At 59.3% G+C, this 26,696-nt stretch overlaps 3 protein-coding genes across 3 annotated transcripts; all 3 read right to left on the reverse strand.

Moving 5' to 3' along the window:
• Nucleotides 1-1,571: 1,571 nt before the first annotated feature.
• Nucleotides 1,572-6,224, reverse strand: CFD (complement factor D). The gene is made up of 5 exons (XM_039465646.2): nucleotides 6,115-6,224; nucleotides 4,345-4,501; nucleotides 4,111-4,255; nucleotides 3,206-3,463; nucleotides 1,572-1,788 (listed from the first exon to the last, which is right to left on the reverse strand). The coding sequence occupies exons 1-5, from the start codon at nucleotides 6,167-6,169 to the stop codon at nucleotides 1,642-1,644; spliced, it is 762 nt and encodes a 253-aa protein (XP_039321580.1). The 5' UTR covers nucleotides 6,170-6,224; the 3' UTR covers nucleotides 1,572-1,641.
• A 3,399-nt stretch (nucleotides 6,225-9,623) lies between these two features.
• Nucleotides 9,624-12,923, reverse strand: LOC101030517 (neutrophil elastase). Its single transcript, XM_010332461.2, has 5 exons — nucleotides 12,846-12,923; nucleotides 12,277-12,433; nucleotides 11,909-12,050; nucleotides 10,164-10,394; nucleotides 9,624-9,902 (listed from the first exon to the last, which is right to left on the reverse strand). The coding sequence occupies exons 1-5, from the start codon at nucleotides 12,910-12,912 to the stop codon at nucleotides 9,702-9,704; spliced, it is 798 nt and encodes a 265-aa protein (XP_010330763.1). The 5' UTR covers nucleotides 12,913-12,923; the 3' UTR covers nucleotides 9,624-9,701.
• A 6,113-nt stretch (nucleotides 12,924-19,036) lies between these two features.
• Nucleotides 19,037-24,524, reverse strand: LOC101030199 (myeloblastin). The gene is made up of 5 exons (XM_010332460.3): nucleotides 24,459-24,524; nucleotides 23,500-23,665; nucleotides 23,073-23,214; nucleotides 21,268-21,498; nucleotides 19,037-19,419 (listed from the first exon to the last, which is right to left on the reverse strand). The coding sequence occupies exons 2-5, from the start codon at nucleotides 23,601-23,603 to the stop codon at nucleotides 19,051-19,053; spliced, it is 846 nt and encodes a 281-aa protein (XP_010330762.2). The 5' UTR covers nucleotides 23,604-23,665; nucleotides 24,459-24,524; the 3' UTR covers nucleotides 19,037-19,050.
• Nucleotides 24,525-26,696: the final 2,172 nt, after the last annotated feature.

The raw sequence follows: 26,696 nt of genomic DNA on the forward strand, positions 1-26,696 counted from the left end.
CCTCCTCCAGGTGGGAGAAAGGGCACAAGACCTCAGGCCTCCTGACTGCCCGTGCCCAGAAAGGTAACCTGAAGTCCGAGGCCCCAAGCAGGTGCGCTGCCCCGACCCGGCCGCACCCAGGGTGGTTTGTGAAAGGAGGCTCCGTGGCTCTGGGCTGGAGTCCAGGCTGCCTCCCGGAGCTTCCGTGTGACCTCAGGAGAGTTGCACAGCCCCTGTGAGCCTCAGTTTCCCCTTCTGGGACCTGGGTCATAGCAGGACAGCTTCACAGGGTCTCTGCACTGGAGTCTCAGCCCACAGCCTTGCACACAGTAGGCGCTCACGTTCCCCTTGGGAAGCAGATGGAAACGACATCAGGCAGACCAGGAGGGGACACCCCCCGCCTCGCGGGGCTTCCCCTGGAGTGTGGGTGGGAGGGGTGAACCTTCTCAGACTTCCAGGAAAGAGCAAGAGCGCCTCCGTGTGGCCGCCTCCTGAGACGCTGCCGAGAACCCTGAGCCCCCGGGAAGCGCAGGACCTCGAAAAAATAATTTTTCAGTTTTTGCGCTTTTTTTTTTTTTTTTGAGTTTTTGCGCTTTTATCTGTAGCTTTCTGCCTTGCTCTCTCTCTCTCTCTTTTTTTTTTTTTTTCTGAGATGCAGTCTCGCTCTATCACCCATCCTGAAGCGCAGTGGCACGATCTTGGCTCACTGCAACCTCCGCCTTCCAGGGTCAAGCAATTCTTCTGCCTCAGCCTCCCGAGTAGTAGCGATTACAGGCGCCTGCCACCACGCCCAGCTGATTTCTGTATCGTTAGCAGAGACGGGATTTCAAAGTGTTGGTCAGGCAGGTCTCGAACTCCTGACCTCGTGATCCACTTGCCTCGGCCTCCCAGAGTGCTGGGATTACAGGCGTGTGCCACCGCTCCTGGCCTGCTCTTTTTAATGCTTCTGTTTTTGTTCCGAGTTAGAGTCTTGCTCTGTTGCCCTGGAGTGCCCTGGAGTGCAGTGCCATTATCTCGGCTCACTGTAACCTCAGCCTCCCAGGTTCAAGCGATTCTTCTGCCTCAGCCTCCCTAGTAGCTGGGATTACAGGTGCATGCCACCACGCCTGGCAATTTTTTTTTTTTTTTTTTTTTTTTTTTTTTTTTTTTGGTAGAGATGGGGTTTTGTTATATTGGTCAGTCTGCTCAGGAACTCCAGACCTCAAATGATCCACCCGCCTTGGCCTCCAAAAGTGTTGAGATTATAGGCGTGAGCCACCTCGCCCAGCCTGGTTTTGTTTCGTTTTGTTTTTCAAAGAAAGAGACAAAGTCTCACTCTGTTGCCCAGGCTGGAGGGCAGTGGCACAATCACAGCTCACTGCAGCCTCGACTTCCTGGGCTCAAGCTATCCTCGTGCCTCAGCGTCCTGGGTAGCTGGAACCACAAGCTCCCACTTCCATGCCCGCAAATTGCCCAGCTAATTTGTTATTTTTGTGTAGAGATGCAGCCTTGCTATGTTGCCCAGGCTGGTCTCGAACTCCCGAGATCCACTGATCCTCCTACCTCGGCCTCCTCTTCTACATACAGTGAGTGCTCAATAAAGACCAACTGGATGCAGGAGTGGATAACTTTATTGTTGCGGACTTTATTGTTGGGGTGACCCTGACCCGCAGGCCCTATGCCCTAGGCCAGGACGCTGTTGATCCAGGCCACATAGCTCGCCACGCGCGTGTAGATCCCGGGCTTCTTCCGGTTGCCGCAAACGCGGGAGCCAGAGGTGACTATGCCCTCGAGCACGCCCCCGCACACCAGCGGGCCCCCGGAATCGCCCTGCGAGGACAGGATGGGCCGTGAGGGACGGGCCGCGCCCAACCCAGCCCCACACGCCATACACCCTCACCTGACTGCAGCTCCCGCCCCAACCTGGTCCTCGCTGATCAATATCCCCGCCCCACGCCCACCACGAAGGCCACGCCCTCAAGCCACGCCCTCTAGGCCCGCCGCCAGATCCTGGTTACACCCCCTTGGACCTCAACCTCACCACGTGGACCCCACCGCAACCCCACTCCATGCCCTTTCCAGTCTGGGGTCCCACCCCTCCATGCCCTTTCCAGTCGGGTCCCACCCCTGCTCTCCCAGACCTTCACTTGCCCCAGATCCCACTTCTGCCCTAACCCGTCTCAGTGGCCACCTGTTCTGCTCAACCCCGCCCACCTCAGGCCGCGCCCCTCCCCTAGAGCACCACCCAATCCTCGTCCCTGGGTACCACGCAAGCCACAGCTTGTCCTAGGCCTCAGCCCTTCTCAGGCATCCCGCTCCGCACCAGCCGAGCCGCTTCGGAAGTTCCCGCCCCTTCCACCTGCCCCGCGCCTTTCACGTGCCCCGCCCCTTCCACGGGCCGCGCCCCTTCCACGGGCCGCGCCTTCCACCTGCCCCGCCCCTTCCACCTGCCCCGCCCCTTCCACCTGCCCCGCGCCTTCCACCTGCCCCGCCCCTTCCACCTGCCCCACCCCTTCCACCTGCCCTGCCCCTTCCACGTGCCGCGCCCTCTATACCTCCCACCCTTTCTCTGCCGCCTGCCCTTTTGCTCGCCCTGCCCCTTCTCCAGTCCCACCCTCTCCACAGGTCCCACCTCTTCATTCAGGCCCCGCCCCTGCAGCCCTACCCCTCGTCATGCTCCACCCCTATTCCTGGCCTCGCCCCCTTGCGGACTGTAGTTACTGGGCCCCGCCCCCTCCTAGAGCCCCGCCCCTTCCACGGGCCCGCCCCCTCTCCCGTAACCCAAGGGCCCTTTCACCTCCCACTCTTTCCTGCCTTTTTTACCAGCCCTGACCCTTCTTCAGCCACTGCGATCCACAGGCCCAACCCCTTATCCAAGCCCCACCCACAGCCACCACCCTACGAGGCCGCGCCCCGTCTCCAGGCCCCACCCCCACACCCCACCCTTGCCATATGCCCCGCCCTTTTCTCCGGGCCCTGCCCCTCCCCACCCTCCGCACGCCCCCACACCTCCTCCGGACTCCGCCCCACACCCCCACACTAGTCATAAGTCCCGCCCCTTTATCGAGACCCCGCCCACACACCACCCTCCACACGCCCCGCCCCTCATCCGGGCCCCACCCACGCCCGCCCCTTCCTCCGGGCCCCGCCCCTTCCCTGCCCCCGACCCCCACGGATCCCGCCTGCGCCCCTCTTCCCGCCCCTCCTCGGGCTGCTCCCCAGGCCCGCCTCCTTCCTGAAGGCGCACCTTGCAGGTGTCCCGGCGGTTGCTCTCCGCGCACATCAGGCTCTGGGTGATGGCGCCGTCGTGGTGCGTGCGCCGGTTGCACGTGGCGCGGTCCATCACCGGCAGGAGCACGTGCTGCAGGCGGTCGGGCCGGCTGCCCGCGTGGCTGACGGTGCCCCAGCCGGCCGCGTCGCAGAGGGTACCCGGCGCCACGTCGCGGTCCACGCGCTGCCAGGGCACGGGGCGCACGGCGGTGCCCAGCACGGCCTTCTCAGACAGCTGCGGGTGGAGGCGGACGTCAGGGTTGGGGCGCGGGGCTGCTAGGCTGGGGAGACCAGACAGGGGAAGGGGGCGTCGGGGCGGGGGCGGGGGTCTCAGTGCAGCGGGAGGGAGCCAGGCTGGATCCTGGGTAGGGTGCAGGTGGGGGTGGGGTGGGGGCGAGGGTCTTCAGTGCAGCTGCAGAGGTCGAGGCTAGACCGAGGCGGGGATGCAGGGGGAGCCGGGGATTTGGGGGGGCTTCCGGCGCAGCAGGAGAGGTCGAGGTTAGACCCAGGGGGCGGGGGCGGGGGCGGGGCGGGGTCCCCATGCAGCTGGAGAGGTCGGGGCTGGTCCCGGGGTGGGGGACCAGGGGGAGCGGAGTTTTGGGGGGTGCTCCCAGCACAGCAGGAGAGGTCGACGCTAGACTCATGGTGGGGATGCAGGGGGAGCGGGGTTTCGGGGCTCCCAGCGCAGCAGGAGAGGTCGAGGCTAGACCCAGGGCGAGGGTGCGGGGATGGGGGGCAGGGTCCCCAAGAAGCCGGACAGATCGGGCTGGACCCCGCGTCGGGGTGCAGGCGGGGTGGAGCGAGGGTGGGGCGGGGGTCCCAGCAGGGCAGGAGACATCGAGCCCAGACCCGGGGCGCGGGTGCAGGCGGGGCCGGGCGGACCTGCAGCAGGAGGAGGTCGTGGTCGATGGAGCCGGGCCGGCTGTCCGGGTGGGGCACCGCGCGGAGCACGTCATGCAGGCGCTTGGAGGGCTCCGGCTGCGACAGGGAGTGCGCGCCCAGCAGCACCTGCACCTTCTCGTCGGCCCTGGGGACCGGGCGAGGTCCGGGGTCGGTGCCGGCCGAGTCTCCCGCCTCCCCCCAGGGCTGCTCCCTGCGCGCGGCGCCCACACTCACGCGTCCTCCAGGCAGTGCGCCGCGCTCAGCACCCACTGCTCCGCCACCAGGACGCCGCCGCACCGGTGCGCGCCGTTCACCTGCACCGACGCCATGTAGGGCCGCCCGTGGGCCTCGGCCTCGCTGCCGCCCAAGATCCGACCGCGGGGCTGCGCCGCTGTGGGTCGGGGGACGCGTGAGGGCCGCGGGGTCGACTGCTCCCCCCGGCGAGGCCAGCCCTGGCCCTCACCCCACAGGCCGCTCCCCAAGAATCTCATCTCAGGGCGTGGTGATTCGTGCCTGTAACCCCAGCATTTTGGGAGGCCGAGGCGGATCACGAGGTCAGCGGTTCGAGACCAGCCTGGCCAACATGATGAAACCCCGTCTCTATGAAAAATACAAAACATTCGCTGGGCGTGGTAGCGCGTGCCTGTAATCCCAGCTACTCTGGAGGATGAGGCAAGAGAATGGCTTGAACCCAGGAGGCCGAGGTTGCAGTGAGCCCAGATGGTGCCTTTGTAGTCCAGGCTGGGCAACAGAGCAAGGCTCTGTCTCAGGAAAAAAAGAAAAAGAATCCCATCTGCATCTCGGGACCCCTCAGCGTCACAGACTCAGATGTCCCGGGAACCAGAACGCCCGGGAGGACAGAAGCCACAGTGCACCGGGGACCAGGGACAGATCCCAGCTCTGCACCCTGGGTGCAATGGCTTCCAACTGGACATAACAGAAACAGGGCTGACCCATAGGCCGGGCGTGGTGGCTCAAGCTTGTAACCCCAGCACTTTGGGAGGCCGAGGCAGGTGGATCATGAGGTCAAGAGATCGAGACCATCCTGGTCAACAAGGTGAAACCCCGTCTCTACTAAAAAATAATAATAAAAAAAAAAATTAGCTGGGCATGGTGGCGCATGCCTGTAATCCCAGCTACCCAGGAGGCTGAGACAGGACAATTGCCTGAACCCAGGAGGCAGAGGTTGTGGTGAGCCGAGATCGCGCCATTGCACTCCAGCCTGGGTAACAAGAGCGAAACTCCGTCTCAAAGAAAAAAAAAAGAAAAAGAAAAAAAAGAAATAGGGCTGACCCAACCAGTGCCCTGTGGGTAACCCCCCATCTGGGCACGGAGGAAGGAGAGCTAAGCAGATCCCGGCACACGTAGTGCCTGAAGAACGTCTTAGTTTATGGTGTTATTACTCAGTTATTTCCTTCATGTAATCCTTTACATATATAATCATGTGTTCGTTTATAGTCGGAACAATTCATGCCTGAAAAATATCTTATTACTCAGTTACTTCCTTTTAATTTATTTTTTTTTAAAGATGGGGTTTCACCATGTTGGTCAGGCTGGTCTTGAACTCTCGACCTCAGGTGACTCGCCCACCTTGGCCTCCAAAGTGCTTGGATTACAGGCAGGAGCCGCCACACCCGGCCTACTCAGTTACTTCCTTTTATATATATTCTTCAGGCACTAATTGTGCCCGGGGTCTACTCAGCCCTCCTTCCTTGGTGCCCAGATAGGGGGTTACCTACAGTGCCCCGGGCAGCTCAGCCAGCCGCCCGGAAGAACAGTTTTCCACGCAGACACTCGGATTCTCTCTGCAAGAAAAGCTGACCCCAGAAAGCTCCAATTTCCGAACCGAAGTTTCTAGACTTCCTCAGCTTTCAGAGCCTTTCATTGGTGAGGAATGACACCCCTCTCTTCCTGCCTACCTGGTGGGGCTGGAGGACCGTCCGTGTGACCCAGAGGACCACCTGGGAAACCCCTGCCCCTCACCCCAGGCCCAGGACCCCTTACCGCAGGCCACCACTCCTAGGAGGACCAGAACCGCCAGGCGCCCCCAGCTGTGCATGGTGAAGCCGCTGTGGTGGACACACTGACCCTGGCGGGGCCCTGGGGGTGCTTTTATGACGGTGGAGGAGGTGGGAGGCTCCCGGGAGCCCTGACTGTCAGGTGGGCAGTGGTCCAGCTGGAGAAAGGGGCACCCACCCTCCCAGCCTCCACCCTCCTGGGGGCTGGGTTATCTCCTGCCAGACTCACACCAGAGGCAACAGGTTGCTGGGAGACCCTCCGGTCTCCGTGAGCCTGATGGCTGGCTGGCCCTGGTTGGGGGCAGTCCCTCAGATGGGCAGGAAGCAGAGAGGGGTGCTGCACCCACCCCAGCCCCCCAGCCCCAACTTCACCAGACCCGGAGTCCCTCCAGCTTGTTTCACAATCCTAGCTGGAAGCCAGTGTGTAAACAACCCACTTCCTCATCCTCCTACCCCTCCCTTCTCCTCTTCCTCCTCCAAATTGGAGAGAAGCTCTGATGGGTGTGGGAGGAAGGTCACTTGACACCCTTGTCTCTGTCCCTGTGGCTTCTGGGGCTTGACGCCCGGATAAGAATGTTGGAAAGGCAAACGCAGAGGCAGCTGGGAAGACTGGCTACAAGGGACAGGAAAACCAAGACAATCTGGGTGGAGCCGGAATCATGAAAGTTGTATAGAAAGTTGGCCGGGCGCGGCGGCTCAAGCCTGTAATCCCAGCACTTTGGGAGGCCGAGGCGGATGGATCACAAGGTCAAGAGATCGAGACCACCCTGGTCAACATGGTGAAACCCCGTCTCTACTAAAAATACAAAAAAAATTAGCTGGGCATGGTGGCGTGTGCCTGTAATCCCAGCTACTCAGGAGGCTGAGGCAGGAGAATTGTCTGAACCCAGGAGGCGGAGGTTGTGGTGAGCCAAGATCGCGCCATTGCACTCCAGCCTGGGTAACAAGAGCGAAACTCCGTCTCAAAAAAAAAAAAAAAAAAAAAAAAAAAGAAAGTTCAGGGATGGCCGCCTTCAGGTGTGGTGTGATCCAGCTGCCTGAACAGTGTCTGGTGTCTGCCTCTGGCTTCTCCTTTCTTCTCTGATGGCATCTCTGCTCACCAGGCTTCCCTATTACACTTCCAGGGACCCCACACTCAACCCAGTGGCTCAGTGGGCCCCTCCTAAAATTCCTCATCACTCCAGCCAAGTCTCAAGGTTGCCTTCGGTTGGCAGGGCCTGGATCAAATGCTTACTCCCAAATTGTTCACTGAGGGCAGGTTCCGATGAACAGAATCAGGGTTGGCTGGGCACAGTGGCTGCCACCTACCAGCCCAGCATGTTGGGACACCCAGATAGGAGGATAGCTTGAGCCCTGGAATTTGAGGCCAGCTTGGACAACATAGTGAGACCCCCATCTCTGCAAAAAAATTAAAATACTTCTCAGAATCTGTGAGGTGGGAGTGGTGGGTCCGTGGTGGGGAGGACTTCAGACATCATCCCGAGGGGGAGCAGCACGCAGGATTTCCCGCATCCTTTTTTTCTCTCTATCGTGGATTATTTATTTATTTATTTATTTTCGAGACCGAATTTTGCTCTCATTGCCCAGGCTGGAGTGCAATGGCACCATCTCGGCTCACTGCAGCCTCCGCCTCCCGGGTTCAAGCGATTCTGCTGCCTCAGTCTCCCAAGTAGCTGGGATCACAGGCACCCGCCACTACACGTGGCTAAGTTTTGTATTTGTAGTAGAGCGGGGGGTTTCCACCATGTTGTCCAGGCTGGTCTCGAACTCCTGACCTCAGATGCTCCACCCACCTCTGCCTCCCAAAATGCTAGAATCACAGGCAGAAGCCGCTGGGCCCGGCCCCCTGTGGATTATTTCATACTCACAGAGACTAGAAAGTGAGGTCACAAATGTGATTGCTGAGATTCTAACATGTCTCCTTGAGAAAGTCAGAAACTCTGAACAAAGCCTGGAGGATGCAGAGTCCGGATTACTAAACAAGAATGCTGGAAATTGCAACCGCAAGATGTGGTAACAGACAGGGCCGCAGCAAGAACGGGCGGCTCGGCCACTAACCCGACCGTCTCCAGCCGCCCTGCTGACGTGGAAAGCTGGCTGGGTGTGTTAAGAGGAAAATGAAACAGAAAGACAGAGGGTCATTACGGTGAGCAGCTGGAGCCTGTGGGGAAGACGTGAACAATGGAGCTAACCACGGCCAGGCCTGCAGTCCCTGCACTTCCAGAGGCTGAGGTGGGAGGGTCACTTGAGCCGGGAGGTCGCAGAGGCTGCAATGGGCTGTTATTGCACCACTGCACCCCAGCCTGGACGAAAGAGCAAGACCCCATCTGCAGTGAAACAAAAACAGAGGGACAGGGCGCGGGGGCTCACGCCTGTCATCCCAGCACTTTGGGAGGCCGAGGTGGGCAGATCTCGAGGTCAGGAGTTCAAGACCAGCCTGGCCAATATGGTGAAACCCCGTCTCTACTAAAAATACAAAAATTAGCCAGGTGTGGTGGCGGGGGCCTGTAATCACAGCTACTCGGGAGGCTGAGGCAGAAGAATCACTTGAACCCAGGAGGCGGAGGTTGCAGTGAGCCGAGATTGCACCGCCACACTCCAGCCTGGGCCACAGAGCGAGACTCCATCTCAAAAAAGAAGGAGGAGAAGGAGATGGAGGAGAGGGAGAGAAAAAGAAGAAAGAAGAAAAGAAGGAGGAGGAGAAGGAGAAGGAGAAGAAAAGGAAGAGACTCATTTCTTGTCCTCTTGCCCCATTGCGCTGGCTCTGCTGCCACCTGGTGGCAGCTCACACCAGTGATGCCTAAGACATTCTATTGACCATTTTATTTTACATTTATTTATTTATTTATTTTTATTTTTATTTTTATTTTTATTTTTTGAGACAGAGTCTCACTTTGTCACCCAGGCTGGAGTGTAGCAGTGTGATCTAGGCTCACTATAGCCCCCACCTCCCAGGATCAAGCAATTCTCTTGCCTCAGTCTCCCACATGCCACGACACCTGGCTATTTATTTATTTATTTTTAATAAAAGACGGGGTTTCACCATGTTGGTCAGGCTGGTCTTAAACTCTGGACCTCAGGTGATGCGCCTGCCTTGGCCTCCAAAGTGCTTGGATTATAGGCATCAGCCACCACGCCCGGCCAACCTGGCTAATTTTTTAATACTTATAATAGAGATGGGGTTTCACCATGTCACCAGGCTGGTCTCAAACTCCTGACCTCAGGTGATCTGCTGGCCTCGGCCTCCCAAAGTGCTGGGATTACAGGCATGAGCCACCAGGCCTGGCTCAGACATTCTATTTTATTTATTTATTTATTTTAATAGAGGCAGGGTCTTGCTATGGTGCCCAGGCTGCTCTCAAACTCCTGAGCTCAAGTGATCCACCTGCCTCAACCTCCCAAAGTGCTGGGATTACAGGCGTGAGCCACCGTGTCCGGCCTACTGACCATTTTCCACACCCAATCACACAGCCGAGAAATCTCAGACACAGTCTACAAAACAGAGGGATGTTTATTGTTCCAGCTGCTGGAGACTGCAGCTGTGTCCAGCTGAGCTGACCCGGGCCGAGCTTCTCACTGGGTCCTGCCGGCCGGGTCCTGGGGGTGGGAGCAGGGGTGGTCCTCGGAGCGTCGGATGATGGAGTCGATCCAGTCTGCGTACTGAGCCACCGGAGCAAAGAAGTCGGGGTAGAACCCGGAGCCACAGCCTCCCCGGATGAAGGAGTCGATTCCCTGGATTAGCCCATCGCAGACCAAGGGGCCGCCGGAGTCCCCCTGTGAAGGCAGACGAGGTGGGGAAGCTGGACTCCCAGGCTTCCTGCCCGCCCACCTGCTGTCTGTCGGGTTGGGAAGCCCCTCCTAGGGTCTGGTGCCAGGAGTGGGCGGGGAGCAGAGGGACACCCAGGGAATGTGCAAAGCACGGGGAGGGACCCTGTGATCCCTCCTAGGGTCTGGCCTCGGTGCCTGTGGCTGCGGTCTGGGCCAGGGCCAGGAGTGGGGGGCGCGTGGGGAGCAGAGGGGCACCCGGGCACCTACGAAGCAGATGCCGGCCCGCCGGCGCCTCACAAACGTGCAGACATTGCTGCGGCGGCAGCCGGACGTCACCACCGTCACGTTGAGCTCCTGCAGGACATTGGCCACGGGACTGTGGGTTCCCTGCCGGCCCCAGCCCATGGCCAGGCACCGCGCCCCATCCTCCGGGCCTTGGTCCTGGGCTGGCAGCCGGGCCACCTGGACGTTGGCGTTGATGGTGGCCGACCCATTGAGCTGTGGTAGGGAGCGGGGGGCAGGGACAGATCACCAGCGTGTCACGTGGGGCAGTGATGACCTTCCCCGTTCCAAACCTCAGTTTCCCCATCTCAGACTCCACTGCGGTTCTGGGATCCTGCAGAGCAGGACACCCTTCAATCTGCTCTTCAACCCGAGCCTCAGTTTCCCCATCTCAGACTCCACTGCGGTTCTGGGATCCTGCAGAGCAGGACACCCTTCAATCTGCTCCCCAACCCGAGCCTCAGTTTCCCCATCTCCAGAGTGGGAGCAGCTACCAAGGCTCCGGTGTTGGAGGTTGTCCCTGGATGTAGCTTGAGTGCAGGAAGCACTTAATTAATTAAAATAAATTAAATAAAGTGCTCGATTAATAAAGAAAACTATGGCTGGGCACGGTGGCTCATGCTTGTAAGCCCGGCACTTTAGGAGGCTGAGGCAGGAGGATCACTTGAGGCCGGGAGTTCGATACCAGCCTGGGCCATGTGGCAAAACCCCATGTCTACAAAATAAAAACAAAATGCCAGGGGGGTGGCTCATGGCTGTAATCTCAGTACTTTGAGAAGCCAAGGTGAGAGGATCAGTTGAGGTCAGGAGTTCGAGACCATCCTGGCCAACACGGTGAAACCCTGTACCTACTAAAAATACAAAAATTAGCTGAGTGTGGTGGCCCTTGCCTATAGTTCCAGCTACTTAGGAGGCTGAGGCAGGAGAATGTCTTGAACCCGGGAGGCGGGGGTTGCAGTGAAACCAGATCATGCCACTGCACTCTAGCCTGGGTGACAGAGTGAGACTCCCTCTCAAAAGAAAAAAAAATTAGCCGTGTGACCACGAAGTGGCTCATGCCTGTAATCCCAGCATTTTGGAGGCCAAGGGGAGTGGATCACCTGAGATCAAGAGTTCAAGACCAGCCCAACCAACATGGTGAAACCCCCATATCTACTAAAATTTCCAAAAATTAGCCAGGCGTGGTGGCAGGCCCCTGTCATCTGAGCTACCTGGGAGGCGGAGGCAGGAGAGCTGTTTGAGCCCAGGAGGTGGAGGCTGCAGTGAGCCACGATTGCGTCACTGAGCTGGGTGACAGCTATGGGAACACTGACAATCAGACTCTCCTTCTAACCCCCACGGAGAATCGTCGTACCTGTGGGCCAGGGACAGGGATGGAAACGTGGGGACTTTTGCCCCATTTCCTAAAGGCAGAGATGGTCCCTGCCCTCGGCCACAGGGCTGTCACAATAAGTTTGTTGATTGACAGCAGATCTGTGCTTCCCTCCTATATCTCATTTAATCCCTTGACAGCCCCTGGTGGGGACTTCCCCGTTTCGCAGAGCCAAATGAAGACTGAGGCACAGAGAGGGGGTGACCTGTCCACGGCAGCCCAGATTCCACGCCAGGTCCCCACAAACGGCCCCTGACACACCCCTCTGCCTCTGTCTCCACCTCCAACCTCTCCAGCCTCTGGCCTCCACCCAGGTGCCCCCACCCTGGGCCTCCCTTTTCACCCCGCCCAGCGGCACCTGGAGAAGCACGATGTCGTTCAGCAGCCTCGTGGGGTCGAAGCCGTTCTCGAAGACGCGCTGCACGGAGAAGATCTGGCGGGTGCGCTCCCGCCGCTGCAGGTTGTGGGCGCCCAGCACCACCTGCACCGAGCGGAAGTTTCTGCAGGGGAGGGAGGGCGGAGGTGAGGGGGCCGCGCTGGGGGGTCAGGGCTCAGCCTTGCCTTGTCCCCAGCCCTGATGGGCCTGATGGGGAAGGGACTTGCGGGGTCCCTGCAGGCCCAGGAGAGGCCTCCCAGCATCTCCGGGGTGCCGGCCTCACCCCCACCCATCTCACACACTGGGATGCGGGGGGTCCGAGCCAGGCAGCTGCGCCCCAGGCTACTCACACGTCGTTCACACAGTGCGCGGCGGACATGACGAAGTTGGGGGCGATCAGGGTGGCGCCGCAGAAGTGGCCTCCGAGCCGCTGCAGGGACACCATGAAGGGCCAGGCGTGGGGCCGGGCTGCCCGGCCCCCCACAATCTCCGAGGCCAGCGCGGGGCCTGGGGACGCACAGGGTGCAGGTGCTGAGTGCCAGCCGAGGAGCCCCTTTGTTCCCGGCCATGGGGCCCCCGAATCCCCCACCAGGAACCCGTGGGATCAGGGCTGTTCAGACGCCTGATGTGCAGATGAGGAAACTGAGGCACAGAGCGGCAAAGGGAGCTGCCCATGGGCCCCCTGCGAAGGCGCAGCTGAATCTGGACTTGAACCCGAAGGGTGCCCAGTGACCCCCGGGTCTGCAAACCCCAGCTCTGGGCTGCTGGTGTGCCTTTGCCACTCAGAACCTCAGTCTCTTCTTCTGGTCTCCTCGTCCCAGAAGGCACCTTCCCCGTGAGGATGTGGGATCCGCGTGGAGAGGTGGGAGCGGACACCCGGGACAGACGGAGCAGCGGGAGGATGGACACACAGACTCACCCCCCAGCAGCAAGGCCAGCAGGATGCGGGCGAGGAAGACGCAGGAGGGTCGGCGGCTGAGGGTCATGGTGGGCTGCGGCTCCGGGGTCTCTGCCACTCCTTGCCAGCCCGGCTTCTCTTATAGTTCTGTGCCAGGAGTCCGTTGCATTGCCCCACAGCTGGCTGGCACCCCCCACTTCCTCTCCGCTGGCACAGGGGGTTGATGAGAAGGGGGGTAAGGGGGGCAAGAGGCTGGGGTTGGCTCCGGAGGGGCCGCCAGACAAAACTCAGGACTCACAACTGCATTCGAATGTCAGGTAGTCAACATGGTTTTATGTATTTGGAGACCAAGCCTCGCTCTGTCTCCCAGGCTGGAGCGCAGTGGCACAATCTCGGCTCACTGCAACGTCCGCCTCCCGGGTTCAAGGAGTTCACCTGCCTCAGCCTCCTGAGTAGCTGAGATTATAGGCGCCCGCCATCCCGCCAGGCTAATTTTTGTATTGTTAGTAGAGAGAGTGTTTCACCATGTTGATCAGGCTGGTCTCAAACTCCTGACCTCAGGGGATCCACCCACTTCAGCCTCCCAAAGTGCTGGGATGACAGGGGTGAGCCACCGAGGCTGGCTAATTTTTTGTATTTTTAGCATAAATGGGGTTTCACCGCGTAGGCCGCGCTGGTCTCAACGTTTTTTTTAAATCTAAATCTGTCTCAAATGATGCCCAGGATATACTTACTGGAAATCCAAAGTGAACCGAGCATTGCTGTGTTTTTGCCAAACCTGCCAAAGCTAGTGCTGAGGGGCCTTGACCGGGGTTGCCCTCGCCTGCCTCAGTTTACCCAGGGCACTGTGGTAACAGCAACGTGCAGCCGTGTCGGCCACTCACAGTGCACCAGGCACTTCCCTGACCTTCCCCAGGGTTCCCGTTTGGGGTGAGGAAACCGAGGCACATCAAGGGCCTTCCCCATGAGCCGCCAGGTTAGCCCAGGGCTCTGGGGTAAACTGGGGTAAAATTTGGGGCTGGCTCCCTCAGCCTTGCTCCCTGAAGCTCCGGGCTCACGCCCGGGCCTGGCCTCTCTCCCTCTTCCCGGCTTTTGCTGACAACGGGAACTCACTGTCACCCAGGCTCACGGTCACTCTGCGGACACCAGCTGAGGCTCTGAGACTCTCCCGCCCTTCCACCTTGCTGAGCTTCCCCGGTGCCCCCCCGCCTGAGCCAGGGGCCAAGTGGCCATCTGGCACGGGTGCTGGCGAGAGAATCCCTGCCCCGGCGCAGAGGCTGGGCGAGGACGGTTACTCAAGCCTGAGGGCTTCCGCCTGGAGGAGCCCGTAGGGAGCCGAGCCCCAGCGGCGGGGACGGGATTCCCAGGCTCCAGCCCCGGTTCCTCTTCCCGTCAGTCACCCGCACCGTGGTCCCGCTGCAACGGCCCGACTGGGGTTGTCGTAAGAACCAACGTCCTCCTGGCTCCAGGACAAGGGGTGGGGAAGGGAACCAACGGGTCGTCTCCGGGGACAGGCAGGGCCTGGGCCGGGCGGGAGTCTCGACCTGTGAGCACAGGCAAGTGGACCCTCATGGCTCTCAGGGACCAGTGGCCCTGCTCCCCCAGAGCCTGGCACACAGCAGGCGCTCAGTCCATGTCCGCTGTGTCCTCAGCTCAATCAGTCAAGGGTTCCCACCTTGCCCTGACACCGCCATCTGCACTTAGCGCCTGCTGTATGCACAGCCCTGTTTCAAGTCGAGAGTCGGGGGACGTCAGGTCAGGGGAGACCATATCTTTGGGGGGCTTGGCTTCCAGCAGGGAGACCAGACTTGGCTGCAGCCCCATTTATGAGCACCAGCTGTATACTGTGGGAAGAAAGTTGTCCAGGTGCCACAGCAGGAGACAGAAGACACAGTTTGTCCCAGTATAATAACTGATGGCCGGGCGTGGTGGCTCACGCCTGTAATCCAAGCACTTTGGAGGCCAAGGCGGGCGGATCACCTGAGGTCGGGAGTTCAAGACCAGCCTGACCAACATGGTCAAACCCCGTCTTTTAAAAAATAATAATAATAAATAGCGCCGGGCGCGGTGGCTCAAGCCTGTAATCCCAGCACTTTGGGAGGCCGAGGCGGGTGGATCACGAGGTCGAGAGATCGAGACCATCCTGGTCAACATGGTGAAACCCCGTCTCTACTAAAAGTGCAAAAAATTAGCTGGGCATGGTGGCACATGCCTGTAATCCCAGCTACTCAGGAGGCTGAGGCAGGACAATTGCCTGAACCCAGGAGGCGGAGGTTGCGGTGAGCCGAGATCGCGCCATTGCACTCCAGCCTGGGTAACAAGGGCGAAACTCCGTCTCAAAAAAAAAAAATAATAATAATAATAATAAATAAATAAATAACTGATTACTTAGATATAGCAATGATACCCATTATAAATAACTGAGTAGTTATAGCTATGATATATTTAGTGATTACTTAGTTATGCAAATGACACCAAATAGATATTAGATTCAATCACATAATCAGTTACACAGTCAATCTTTTTACTTATTTATTTATTTTTTGAGACGAGGTTTCACCGTGTTGGCCAGGCTGGTCTCAAACTCCTGACCTCGTGACCCACCCACCTCGGCCTACCGCGCCTGGCCCACAGTCAATCTTAGTACGTCGTTATTCTTTATTAATCTTTAGTATTAGAGTATAGGAAAACTGCAGTCTTACAGTATGGACATAATCCAGTGAAATATAATTCGGAGCTGAAGGGATGTTGTTGGGGTGACCAGGAGGTGACAGTGAACCCCTTGCGGTAGCGCCGGCTTCTGGGAAGGTGCCCCTTACTCAGCGGCCGTGAGGGGGTCTCCCTCTCCCTGGGGAGTTCAGAGAACACCCCGCTCTGCAGGCCCTCGAGGAAGGTCTGACAATGGCGCAGCTGCCCGCAGACACCCAGGGGCCTAAACCCTCCCCGTGGTGCGGTGCTCCCACAGTCGCCATCCTGTCCACCTTCACGTTCCACTTTCCCACCCGCTGCCCCCGTGTAAATCCTGAGAGGCTGTGAGGAGTAAGAACAGAGGAGCCCCAGTAGCCTTTGATCTCTGATAAGTGACAGGGAGACACTGAAGTAGCTGCCTCCCCTCTGTGCGGCAGCTGCCTGAGAGGGCGGGGCCCTCTGTGCTGTACCCACGTGGCCCCCGTCATTATACCCACGTGGCCCCCCGCACTGTACCCACCTGGACCCCTGTACTGTACCCACGTGGACCTCTGGGCTGTACCCACGGGACCCCTGTGCTTACCCACGTGGCCCCTGTGCTGTACCCACGGGACCCCTGTACTTACCCACGTGGACCTCTGTGCTGTACCCACGGGACCCCTGTACTTACCCACGTGGCCACCTGTGCGGTACCCACGGGACCCCTTCACTATACCCACGTGGCCCCCTGTGCTGTACCCATGTGGCCCCCTGTGCTGTACCCACATGGCCCCTGTCATTATACCCACGTGGCCCCCTGCGCTGTACCCACCTGGACCCCTGTACTGTACCCATGTGGACCTCTGTGCTGTACCCACAGGACCCCTGTACTTACCCACGTGGCCCCACTACTTATCCACATGACCCCCTGTACTATATGCCCGTGACCGCCTGCACTATACCCACGTGATCCCCACACCGTGCCCACGTGACACCCTGTACTGTATCCACGTGACCACCTGCACTGTGCTCACGTGACCCCCTGTACTATATGCACGTGACCGCCTGCACTATACCCACGTGATCCCCTGCACCGTGCCCACGTGACACCCTGTACTGTATCCACGTGACCCCCTGTACTATATGCATGTGACCGCCTGCACTATACCCACGTGATCCCCTGCACCATGCCCACGTGACACCCTGTACTGTATCCATGTGACCCCTGCACTGTGCCCACGTGGCCCCTGCACTATACCCACGTGGCCCCCTGTACTATACACGCCTGACCCCTGCACTGTACTCACGTGGCCCCCTGTACTATACCCACGTGACCCCCTGCACTGTGCCCACGTGACCCCCTGAAATATACCCACATGGCCCCCTGCACTGTGCCCACGTGACCCCCTGAACTATACCCACATGACCCCCTGTACTATACCCACGTGACCACCTGCACTGTGCTCACGTGACCCCCTGCACTATACCCACGTGATCCCCTGCACCGTGCCCACGTGACACCCTGTACTGTATCCACGTGACCCCCTGTACTATATGCACGTGACCGCCTGCACTATACCCACGTGATCCCCTGCACCAAGCCCACGTGACACCCTGTACTGTATCCATGTGACCCCCTGCACTGTGCCCACATGGCCCCTGCACTATACCCACGGGACCCCCGCTCTGTGCCCACGTGATCCACTGCACTATACCCACATGGCCCCCTGTACTATACCCGCCTGACCCCTGTACTGTACCCACGTGGCCCCCTGTACTATACCCACGTGACCCCCTGCACTGTGCCCACGTGACCCCCTGAAATATACCCACATGGCCCCCTGCACTGTGCCCACGTGACCCCCTGAACTATACCCACATGACCCCCTGTACTATACCCACGTGACCCCCTGCACTGTGCCCACGTGACCCCCTGGACTATACCCACGTGACCCCCTGCACTGTGCCCACGTGACCCCCTGGACTATACCCACGTGACCCCCTGCGCTGTACCCACGTGGCCGCCCCGTATTGTAAGAACGTGACTGGCCTGACCCCTACCAGTCATGTCGGATGAGTCAGTCTGCAGCCTCCCCGCCTCGTGTACAGTAAACATCAGCGCGTCCTGGCCTTCGGGGCCACTGTGGACCCGGCCCAGCTGCATTCTGCTCGGATCCCCGTGTCTGTGTCTTCCTTTTCTACGATCTGTCCTCTCCGCACACAAAAGAGCCCCCACCACCCTGCGGGCCTAACCCTGCCGTGTGCTGCATTCACATGTGCACTGACGGTGACACGTGCGGACGTGGGTTCGTATCCAGGTGCTGGTGTGGCCGCTTGACCCTGTTTAACTTCAGGCCACTGAAGTAAACTCTCTGTGACTCAGTTTCCTCCTCTGTAAAATTATAATCACAGGATACATCATGTAAACCTGTCACAAAGGTAAAATAAATTAACGTTTGTAAAGTTCTTGGCTTAGAAAGTGTCCGGCTGGGCGCGGTGGCTCACGCCTGTAATGTCAGCACTTTGGGAGGCCGAGGCGGGCGGATCACCTGAGGCCAGGAGTTTGAGACCACACTCACCAACACAGAGAAACCCCGTCTCTACTAAAAATACAAAATTAGTCAGGCATGGTGGCGGGCATCTGTAATCTCAGCTACTCGGGAGGCTGAGGCAAGAGAATCTCTTGAACCCGGGAGGCGGAGGTTGCGGTGAGCCGACACTGGGCCACTGCTCTCCAGCCTGGGCAAAAAGAGCAAGATTCTGTCAAAAAGAAAAACAATCAGCGGGAGCCTCCTTTCCTGTCCCCACGTGTCCTGGAGCTTCGTCCCCTCTCTGTGGCTAACGCCTCTTTCTCGTGGACAGCGGGACTGTGGCTTCCCCCTTGTCCCCGCCGCGGGCCTCCCCTCGACGCTCACCCCAGCTCATTTCTCACGCTTCCTCTCAGGGGACTCCTCCCCTGCTGACTGCCCCCAACGAGAAATACTGTTCCGACCCCGTCACCCCTCCCCTGAGCCCACAGCCTGCCCCTGCCTGTCGCCCACCCCATCCCCTGGCCTCTTGAACTAAGGCCTCTGCCTTGGCTGTGCCCCCTGGCTGGTGGTCCTTCTGATGTTTCTCTTCACACCTTGGTATGCAACTCTGGCACTGCCGCCTCCTCCAGGAAGCCCCTCAGGGTGCTTCCCTATCCCCAGCCTCCTCCTCAAGGAGGACCTGAGCCGGCAGAAACACGGCTGCAGCCGTGAGGGCCCACACAGGCATCTTGCCAGTTCTAGGAAATATCTGGGGCGATTCCATTTTCCAGATGAGGAAACTGAGGCATGGAGATGAATAACAAGTTCCCCAGGGCTACCCTGACGGGGCTGGCTTAGAACCCACATCCACGGGCATCCAGGAGACAGACCCCCTGCGACCTGGACCCCCAGGCCTCCGATCCGACTCCCCCCATCCCGAGCTTGGAGCTCTGGGACTTAAGCACTGGGGGCCTCTGGGCGGTTCTCCCTCCTCTCCCTCTGCGGGAAGAACAGACAGGAGCCGGGGGAAGTTTCAACATTTATTGAGGTCACTGTGGGGTGGAGTACAGGGCCGGCCTGTCTCCCGGAGCCCCATGGGAGGGAGCGTGGGGAAGGGGACGGGTGGGGCCATCCCCGACATCGGGGCGAGGAGCAGCGTTCGGGGAAGAACTGCCTCTGTCCAAAACTCCCCCTACAGGTCTGCGGCTGGGCTGGGACCCCACCGGGGCCGTGGGAGGAGGGGAGGCTCGGGGGCTGTCCTCGGCCCCCACACGGCGCAGTGTGGAGTGGATCCAGTCAACATAGAGTGCCACCCTCGCGAAGAAGTCGGGGTACTGGCGGCTGGCACATCCTTTGATCATGAAGGAGTGTAAGCCCTGGACGACGCCATCACAGATCAGGGGGCCACCTCCGTCTCCCTGGAGGGTGTGGGGTGGTCAGTCACCCACGCTGGCCCCAGGCGGCCAGGAAGGGGGCTGGATGGCCACAAGCTGTTTCAGAATAAAATGCTCCCAGTCTGGAACTCTGGAATTTTCTGTCTCTTCTTTTTTTTAAGACAGAGTCTTGCTCTGTTGCCCAGGCTGGACTGCACTGGCACAATCTCAGCTCACTGCAACCTCCACCTCCTGGGTTCAAGCAATTTTCCTGTCTCAGCCTCCCGAGTAGCTGGGACTACAGGTGCCCACCACCACACCCAGCTAATTTTTGTATTTTTTTTTTTCTTTTTTGAGACGGAGTTTTGCTCTTGTTACCCAGGCTGGAGTGCAATGGCACGATCTCGGCTCACCGCAACCTCCACCTCCTGGGTTCAGGCAATTCTCCTGCCTCAGCCTCCTGAGTAGCTGGGATTACAGGCACGCGCCACCACACCCAGCTAATTTTTTGCACTTTTAGTAGAGACGGGGTTTCACCATGTTGACCAGGATGGTCTCGATCTCTCGACCTCGTGATCCACCCGCCTCGGCCTCCCAAAGTGCTGGGATTACAGGCTTGAGCCACCGTGCCCGGCTTAATTTTTGTATTTTTAGTAGAGACGGGGTTTCACCATGTTGGTCAGGGTGGTCTCGATCTCTTGACCTTGTGATCTGCCCGCCTCGGCCTCCCAAAGTGCTGGGATTACAGGTGTGAACCACGGCGCCCAGCCTCTTTATTAATTTATTTATTTTGACAGAGTCTAGCTCTGTCACCCCGACTGGAGTGCAGTATTGTGATCTCAGCTCACTGCAACCTCCACCTCCCAGGTTTAAGCGATTCTCATGCCTCAGCCTCTGGGGGAGCGTCCTTTCTTTCTCTTGAGACAGGGTCTGGCTCTGTTGCCCAGGCTGGAGTGCAGTGGCACCATCACAGCTCACTGCAACCTCGAACTCCCCGGCTCAAGCAATCCAGCTGCCTTCGCCTCCTGAGTAGCTGGGTCTACAGGCTCACACCACCACGACGGGCTAATTTTTAAACTATTTGTAGAGATGCCATCCTGCTGTATTGCCCAGGCTGGTCTTGAACTCCTGGACTCAAGAGATCCTTCCTCCTCGGCTTCCCAAAGTGCTGGGATTACAGGCGTGAGGCAGCACTGCTGGCCTGGAATGTTCTTTAAAATGTGTGAGCACCGGCTGGGCACAGAGGCTCGTGCCTGTAATCCCAGCACTTCGGGAGGCCGAGCTGGGTGGATGACTCGAGGCCAGGAGATCAGGACCAGGCTGGTCAACATGGAGAAACCTCCTCTCTACTAAGAATTCAACAATCAGCTGGGCATGGTGGCAGGTGCCTGTAGTCCCAGCTACTCAGGAGGCTGAGGCAGGAGAAGCCCTTGAACCCGAGAGGCAGAGCTTGCAGTGAGCCGAGATCGCACCACTGCACTCCAGCCTGGACAACAGAGTGAGACTCCATCAAAAAAATAAGAAAACAAAAGTGTGAGGCGGGAAGGGCTGAGGCCATTCATAGGAACATTTATGGGCCTCCAATGAACACCTGGATCCCTGGATTCTGGAAGGGGCCCCGGGGGGAGGCAGATGGGTCTCCCACACCTTCCTGTGGTCCTAGACGGGTGTGGGGCGGGGAACCCCCAGACCCACCCAGGCAGCCGGGTGCAATGTGAGTGACCCCACCCCGTTGAGTCTGCCCATTGGGTGCTGGGTGTGCCCGCCGTCCAGGTGGGGAGACCGAGGCACAGCTTGAGGGCCACACAGCCAGGCAGTGGACCTGGAACCCTGGTCACCCTCCCTCCTCCACTCGGGGCAGCCCCAAGCCAGGTGCCCACCGAGGTTACTCACAAAGCACATGCCAGCCCTGCGCTGGGGCACGAACGTGCATATGTTATGCTGCCGACACAGGAAGGTGACCACGGTGACATTGAGCTCCTGCAGGACCCGGGCCAGGGGGCCGTGGGTGTCCAGGCGGCCCCAGCCCATGGCCAGGCACTGGGTGCCGTGGGGCACCGGCTGGTCTTGCTGTGGCAGCTGGACTGTGGCGATGAAGGCGTTGAGGGTGGCTGGGCGGCTCAGCTGGGGCGGAAGGTGGGCGGCGGTGAGACACTATCCGAGGCCCCCGAGGCCGCCGGGACCGCCCTCCCACCACGTCCACTGCCTCCAGATGCCTCCCACGGGCGTCACACATGCTGTTCCCTCCGCCTGGACCCACCAGCCCCTTTGTCCCATTCGTCACTATGTAGTCACTCATTTTTTCTTTTCTTTTCTTTTTTTTTTGAGACAGAGTCTCACTCTGTCACCAGGCGCCAGGCTGGAGTGCAATGGCACAGTCTCGGCTCACCGCAACCTCCACCTCCCGGGTTCAGGCGATTCTCCTGCCTCAGCCTCCTGAGTACCTGGGATTACCGGCACGCACCACCATGCCCGGCTAATTTTTGTATTTTTAGTAGAGACGGGGTTTCACCATGTTGACCAGGATGGTCTCGATCTCTTGACCTCGTGATCCACCCGCCTCGGCCTCCCAAAGTGCTGAGATTACAGGTGTGAGCCACCGCGCCCGGCCCATTCATTCATTTTCAAAGAACTTTTTGTTTTTTTGAGATGGGGTCTTGCTCTGTTGCCCAGGTTGGCGTGTGGTGGCCAGACCACAGCTCACTGCAGCCTCAACCTCCTGGGCTCAAGCGGTCTTGCCACCTCAGCTTATGAGTAGCCAGGTGTGCACCATCACGCCCAGTTGATTTTAAAAATTTTCTTTTGTGGGCTGGGTGCAGTAGCTGCCCCCTCTAATCCTAGCACTTTGGGAGGCAGAGGCGGGCAGATCACTCAAGATCAGGAGTTTGAGACCAGCCTGGCCAAAATGGCAAAACCCCATCTCTACTACAAATACAAAAAATTAGCCAGGCATTATGGTGGACACTTGTAATCCCATCTACTCGGGAGGCTGAGGCAGAAGAACCACTTGAAACCGGGAGGTGGAAGTTGCTGTGAGCCGAGATCGTGCCACTGCACTCCAGCCAGGGTAACAGAGTGAGACTCTGTCTCAAAAATAAAAAATTCTATAGTAGAGATGGGGTCTCACTAAGGTGGTCAGGCTGCTCTCAAACTCCTGGCCTCAAGTGATCCTCCCACCCCGGCCTCCTGAAGTGCTGAGATTACAGGCATGAGCCCCAGAGCCCAGCCCCAAGCATTTACTGAGCACCCCCTGTACCCCATTCCTATTCCAAGCCGCATGGGTCCAGTAATAACACAGACAAAATTCGTCTGCTCTGGGGAGATGATCTTTCGGGGTGGGAGGAGGCCAGGAAGGCCCCCTGACTGAGAGGAACACCATCTAGTCGTGGGGACCTGAGAATCGGGGAAGGCTGTGGCTGTCCTTCCTTGTCATTTCAAGTAGGGTCAGCGGAAGCCGGCGGAGGCATGGGCACCTGAGTTTCTGGGGGAACAGTGCCCCGGCCAGAGGCACAGCCAGGGCAGAGGCCGGGAGGAAAGTGGTCTGGTGCTCAAAGAGCAGTGCTACCGGACCCAGCCTGCCTCGGCTTCGGTCATGGCCAGGTATACAGTGGGTGCTTAATAAATGCTTGCTGAAGGAACGGGGGTCCAGAAGCCCGCTGGCCGTGCCCCTCCGAGCCCTTGAGGCCCTGTGCACCCACCTGGATCAGGAGAACATCATTCAGGTCCTTCTCTGCGTTGTAGCCGTCCTGGAACACTTGGGCCACCGAGAACTCCTGCTGGGTGGGCTCTGGCTCCTGCAGCTTGTGGGCTCCAAGCACCACGTTCACCAGGTTGTGGGGTCTGCGGGGGTGGGCTGGTCACTCCTTGGCGCCTGGCCACTCACTGCCCCCCACAACGGGCTGTTCCCGAGGCTGGGGGTGCAGCCGCAGACCCCTCCCTCAGCGGCTCTGTCCCTAGGGACCCCGACAGCACCATCCCACTCCCTCCCCAGGATCGCCCCCAGGTGAGGGCCGTGGGGTTAGCAGATGGAGCTTAGCCAGGTCCTCCCTGGGCAGGAGAGCGGCCCGGCCAGGCTTGGAGGAACAGGGTGGGCGGATGGAAGGGGCTATGGAGGTGGACACTCACGTATTCTGCAGGCACTGTGCGGCCGTCAGCACGAAGCTGGGGTGGATCAAGATGCCCCCACAGAAATGGCTGCCCCGGGTCCCCCGCAGCTGCAGGGAGGCCATGTAGGGCCGTGAGTGTGGCCGCGCCTCCCGCCCACCCACAATCTCCGCAGCTTGGGTGGCACCTGCTGGGAGAGTCCAGGCGTCAGGGGAGGGGGTCGAAGAGCCGTCCCCGGGCCCCTCTGAGCTTCCGTCTCCCCAGCTGCAACCCCATCAGTGCCTGCGGGCTGGTGGGAACCAGGGCTCCACGCCCAGGCCTGGGGTTAAAATTATGACGATTTCCGAAGGCTCCCTGGTGGTGGGTTTAAGTCCTGAAGGACAGGGAGGCTTTTAAGGGGCCGACAGGCGACCTAGGGTGGTGGCTCGTGCCTGTAATCCCAGCACTTTGGAGGCCAAGGCAGGCAGATCATCCGAGGTCGGCAGTTCAAGACCAGCCTGACCAACATGGTGAAACCCTGTCTCAAAAAAAATAAAAAGATTAAAAACAAAAAAAGAAAAGAAGATTACCCTCAGGATAGGGACCTGAGGGGGCCCATGCTGTCTTCTTCCCCTGATTCCAGCATCAATAACCCCTTGACCCTTTTACTCACTCATTCATTCATTCATTTATTCATATTCACTGAGCATTGGCTGAGGGTCAGCCACCATGCAGGAATTCACCTGTTGTAGGTAATTCCCAAAACAGCTCCCCAGGAGGAAAGGACTGGGTTTGGCCCATTTGACAGATGGGAAACTGAGTCAAACGGCCAGGGCTCCCCCTTGCCCCCATCCTCCCCACCCCTGGAAACACTGGTCCTGAGTAGTGAGCAGAGCCTCTCCTGCTCTGCCGGGAGGGCTTTGGATGGACCTCGTGGTGGACATTCCCCCGGAATCCACCCGTCCCTGGAGGCTGGACGGACGGGCACCTGGCCCACTCACCGCCCAGCAGCAAGGCCAGCAGCGCGGACGCCAGGGCAAGGCTGAAGGGCCGGTGGCTGAGGGCCATGGTGGGGTCCAGGGCCCACCCATGGCTGGGCTCCTCTTATAGCCCAATGCCAGAGGCCGTTGGGTTGCCCAATGCCCCGGCGGGGTCCCCACTTCCTTCTTTTGCTTTGGGAGCCACAGGGAGCCCGGGAGTCAGCACAGATGCCAGGGAGGAGGCGGGGGGCTTTGGGATCAAGGTCCCGGCCTTTGTGGGGGCAGGGAGGCTGGCTCTCAATGACTCACGTCGGGGGTCCCTGGCCAGGTGGGTAGCGTGGCCACAGCCCTCAGAGAAACACACGCCCACGTGCCACCCGCAAGGAGACACCTCACTGACGAGGCCCCTGCGGCCCCAGCAACGCAGGCTGTGGCCGGTGTGTCCCCAGGGCGGGTGAGCTGGAAACCGAGGCACAGCAGGACGTAGCAAGGACAGAGCTCCGAGCTGGGGGGGTGCAGACCCAGACCCACCAGGGCCCTCCGTGTGTCGCCTGAGGCCTCAGTGAACATGCTCCTGCTGGCTTTTGTCTGGAGGTTCATTTGTTCTCCCTTTAAGGCCGGGGTTCTCAAGCAAGGGGTGATTCTCCCATCTGGGTGAGGTCCGGGGACATTTGTGGCTGTCAGGATGGGGGGTGGTTCCTGGAATAGAGTGGGTGCAGGACAGGGCTGGTGCCCAGTATTGGCTGCCCCAGAGAAGGACCCGACCCTGAGGTCCACAGTGCCCAGGGGAGAGACCCTCGCCTCAGACCCTCGGACCCTCTCCTCAGACCCTCAGACCCTCTCCTCAGACTCTCTCCTCAGACCCTCGGACCCTCTCCTCAGACCCTCAGACCCTCTCCTCAGACCCTCAGACTCTCTCCTCAGACCCTCAGACCCTCTCCTCAGACTCTCTCCTCAGACCCTCGGACCCTCTCCTCAGACCCTCAGACCCTCTCCTCAGACCCTCAGACCCTCTCCTCAGACCCTCAGACTCTCTCCTCAGACCCTCGGACCCTCTCCTCAGACCCTCAGACTCTCTCCTCAGACCCTCAGACCCTCTCCTCAGACTCTCTCCTCAGACCCTCGGACCCTCTCCTCAGACCCTCAGACCCTCTCCTCAGACTCTCTCCTCAGACCCTCGGACCCTCTCCTCAGACCCTCAGACCCTCTCCTCAGACCCTCAGACTCTCTCCTCAGACCCTCGGACCCTCTCCTCAGACCCTCAGATTCTCTCCTCAGAGTCTCTCCTCAGAGTCTCTCTTCGGACCCTCAGACCCTCTCGTCAGACCCTCTCCTCAGACTCTCCTCAGACCCTCAGACCCTCTCGTAAGACCCTCTCCTCAGATCTTCTCCTCAGACCCTGAGACCCTCATACCCTCACCTCAGACCCTCGGACCCTCAGACTCTCTCCTGAGACCCTCAGACCCACCCCTCGGACCCTCAGATTCTCTCCTCAGACCCTCAGACCCTCTCCTCAGACCCTGAGACCCTCAGATTCTCTCCTCTGAATCTCTCCTCAGACCCTCCGATCCTCACCTCAGACCCTGAGACCCTCGCCTCAGACCCTCAGACTCTCTCCTTAGACCCTCAGACCCTCTCCTCAGACCCTCGGACCCTCTCCTCAGACCCTCAGAGTCTCTCCTCAGACCCTCAGACTCTCTCCTCAGACCCTCGGACCCTCTCCTCAGACCCTCAGATTCTCTCCTCAGAGTCTCTCCTCAGAGTCTCTCTTCGGACCCTCAGACCCTCTCCTCAGACCCTCTCCTCAGACTCTCCTCAGACCCTCAGATCCTCACCTCAGACCCTGAGACCCTCTCCTCAGACCCTCAGACCCTCTCCTCAGACCCTCAGACCCTCTCCTCAGACCCTCTCCTCAGATCTTCTCCTCAGACCCTGAGACCCTCATACCCTCACCTCAGACCCTCAGACCCTCAGACCCTCTCCTCAGATTCTCTCCTCAGACCCTCTCCTCAGATTCTCTCCTCAGACCCTCTCCTCAGATTCTCTCCTCAGACCCTCAGACTCTCTCCTCAGACCCTGAGACCCTCGCCTCAGACCCTCAGACCCTCAGACCCTCTCCTCAGATTCTCTCCTCAGACCCTCAGATCCTCACCTCAGACCCTGAGACCCTTGCCTCAGACCCTCAGACTCTCTCCTTAGACCCTCAGACCCTCTCCTCAGACCCTCGGACCCTCAGAATCTCTCCTCAGACCCTCAGAC

Source organism: Saimiri boliviensis, chromosome 14 (assembly GCF_048565385.1).
Source record: "Saimiri boliviensis isolate mSaiBol1 chromosome 14, mSaiBol1.pri, whole genome shotgun sequence".
Classification (NCBI taxonomy): Eukaryota; Metazoa; Chordata; class Mammalia; order Primates; family Cebidae; genus Saimiri; species Saimiri boliviensis.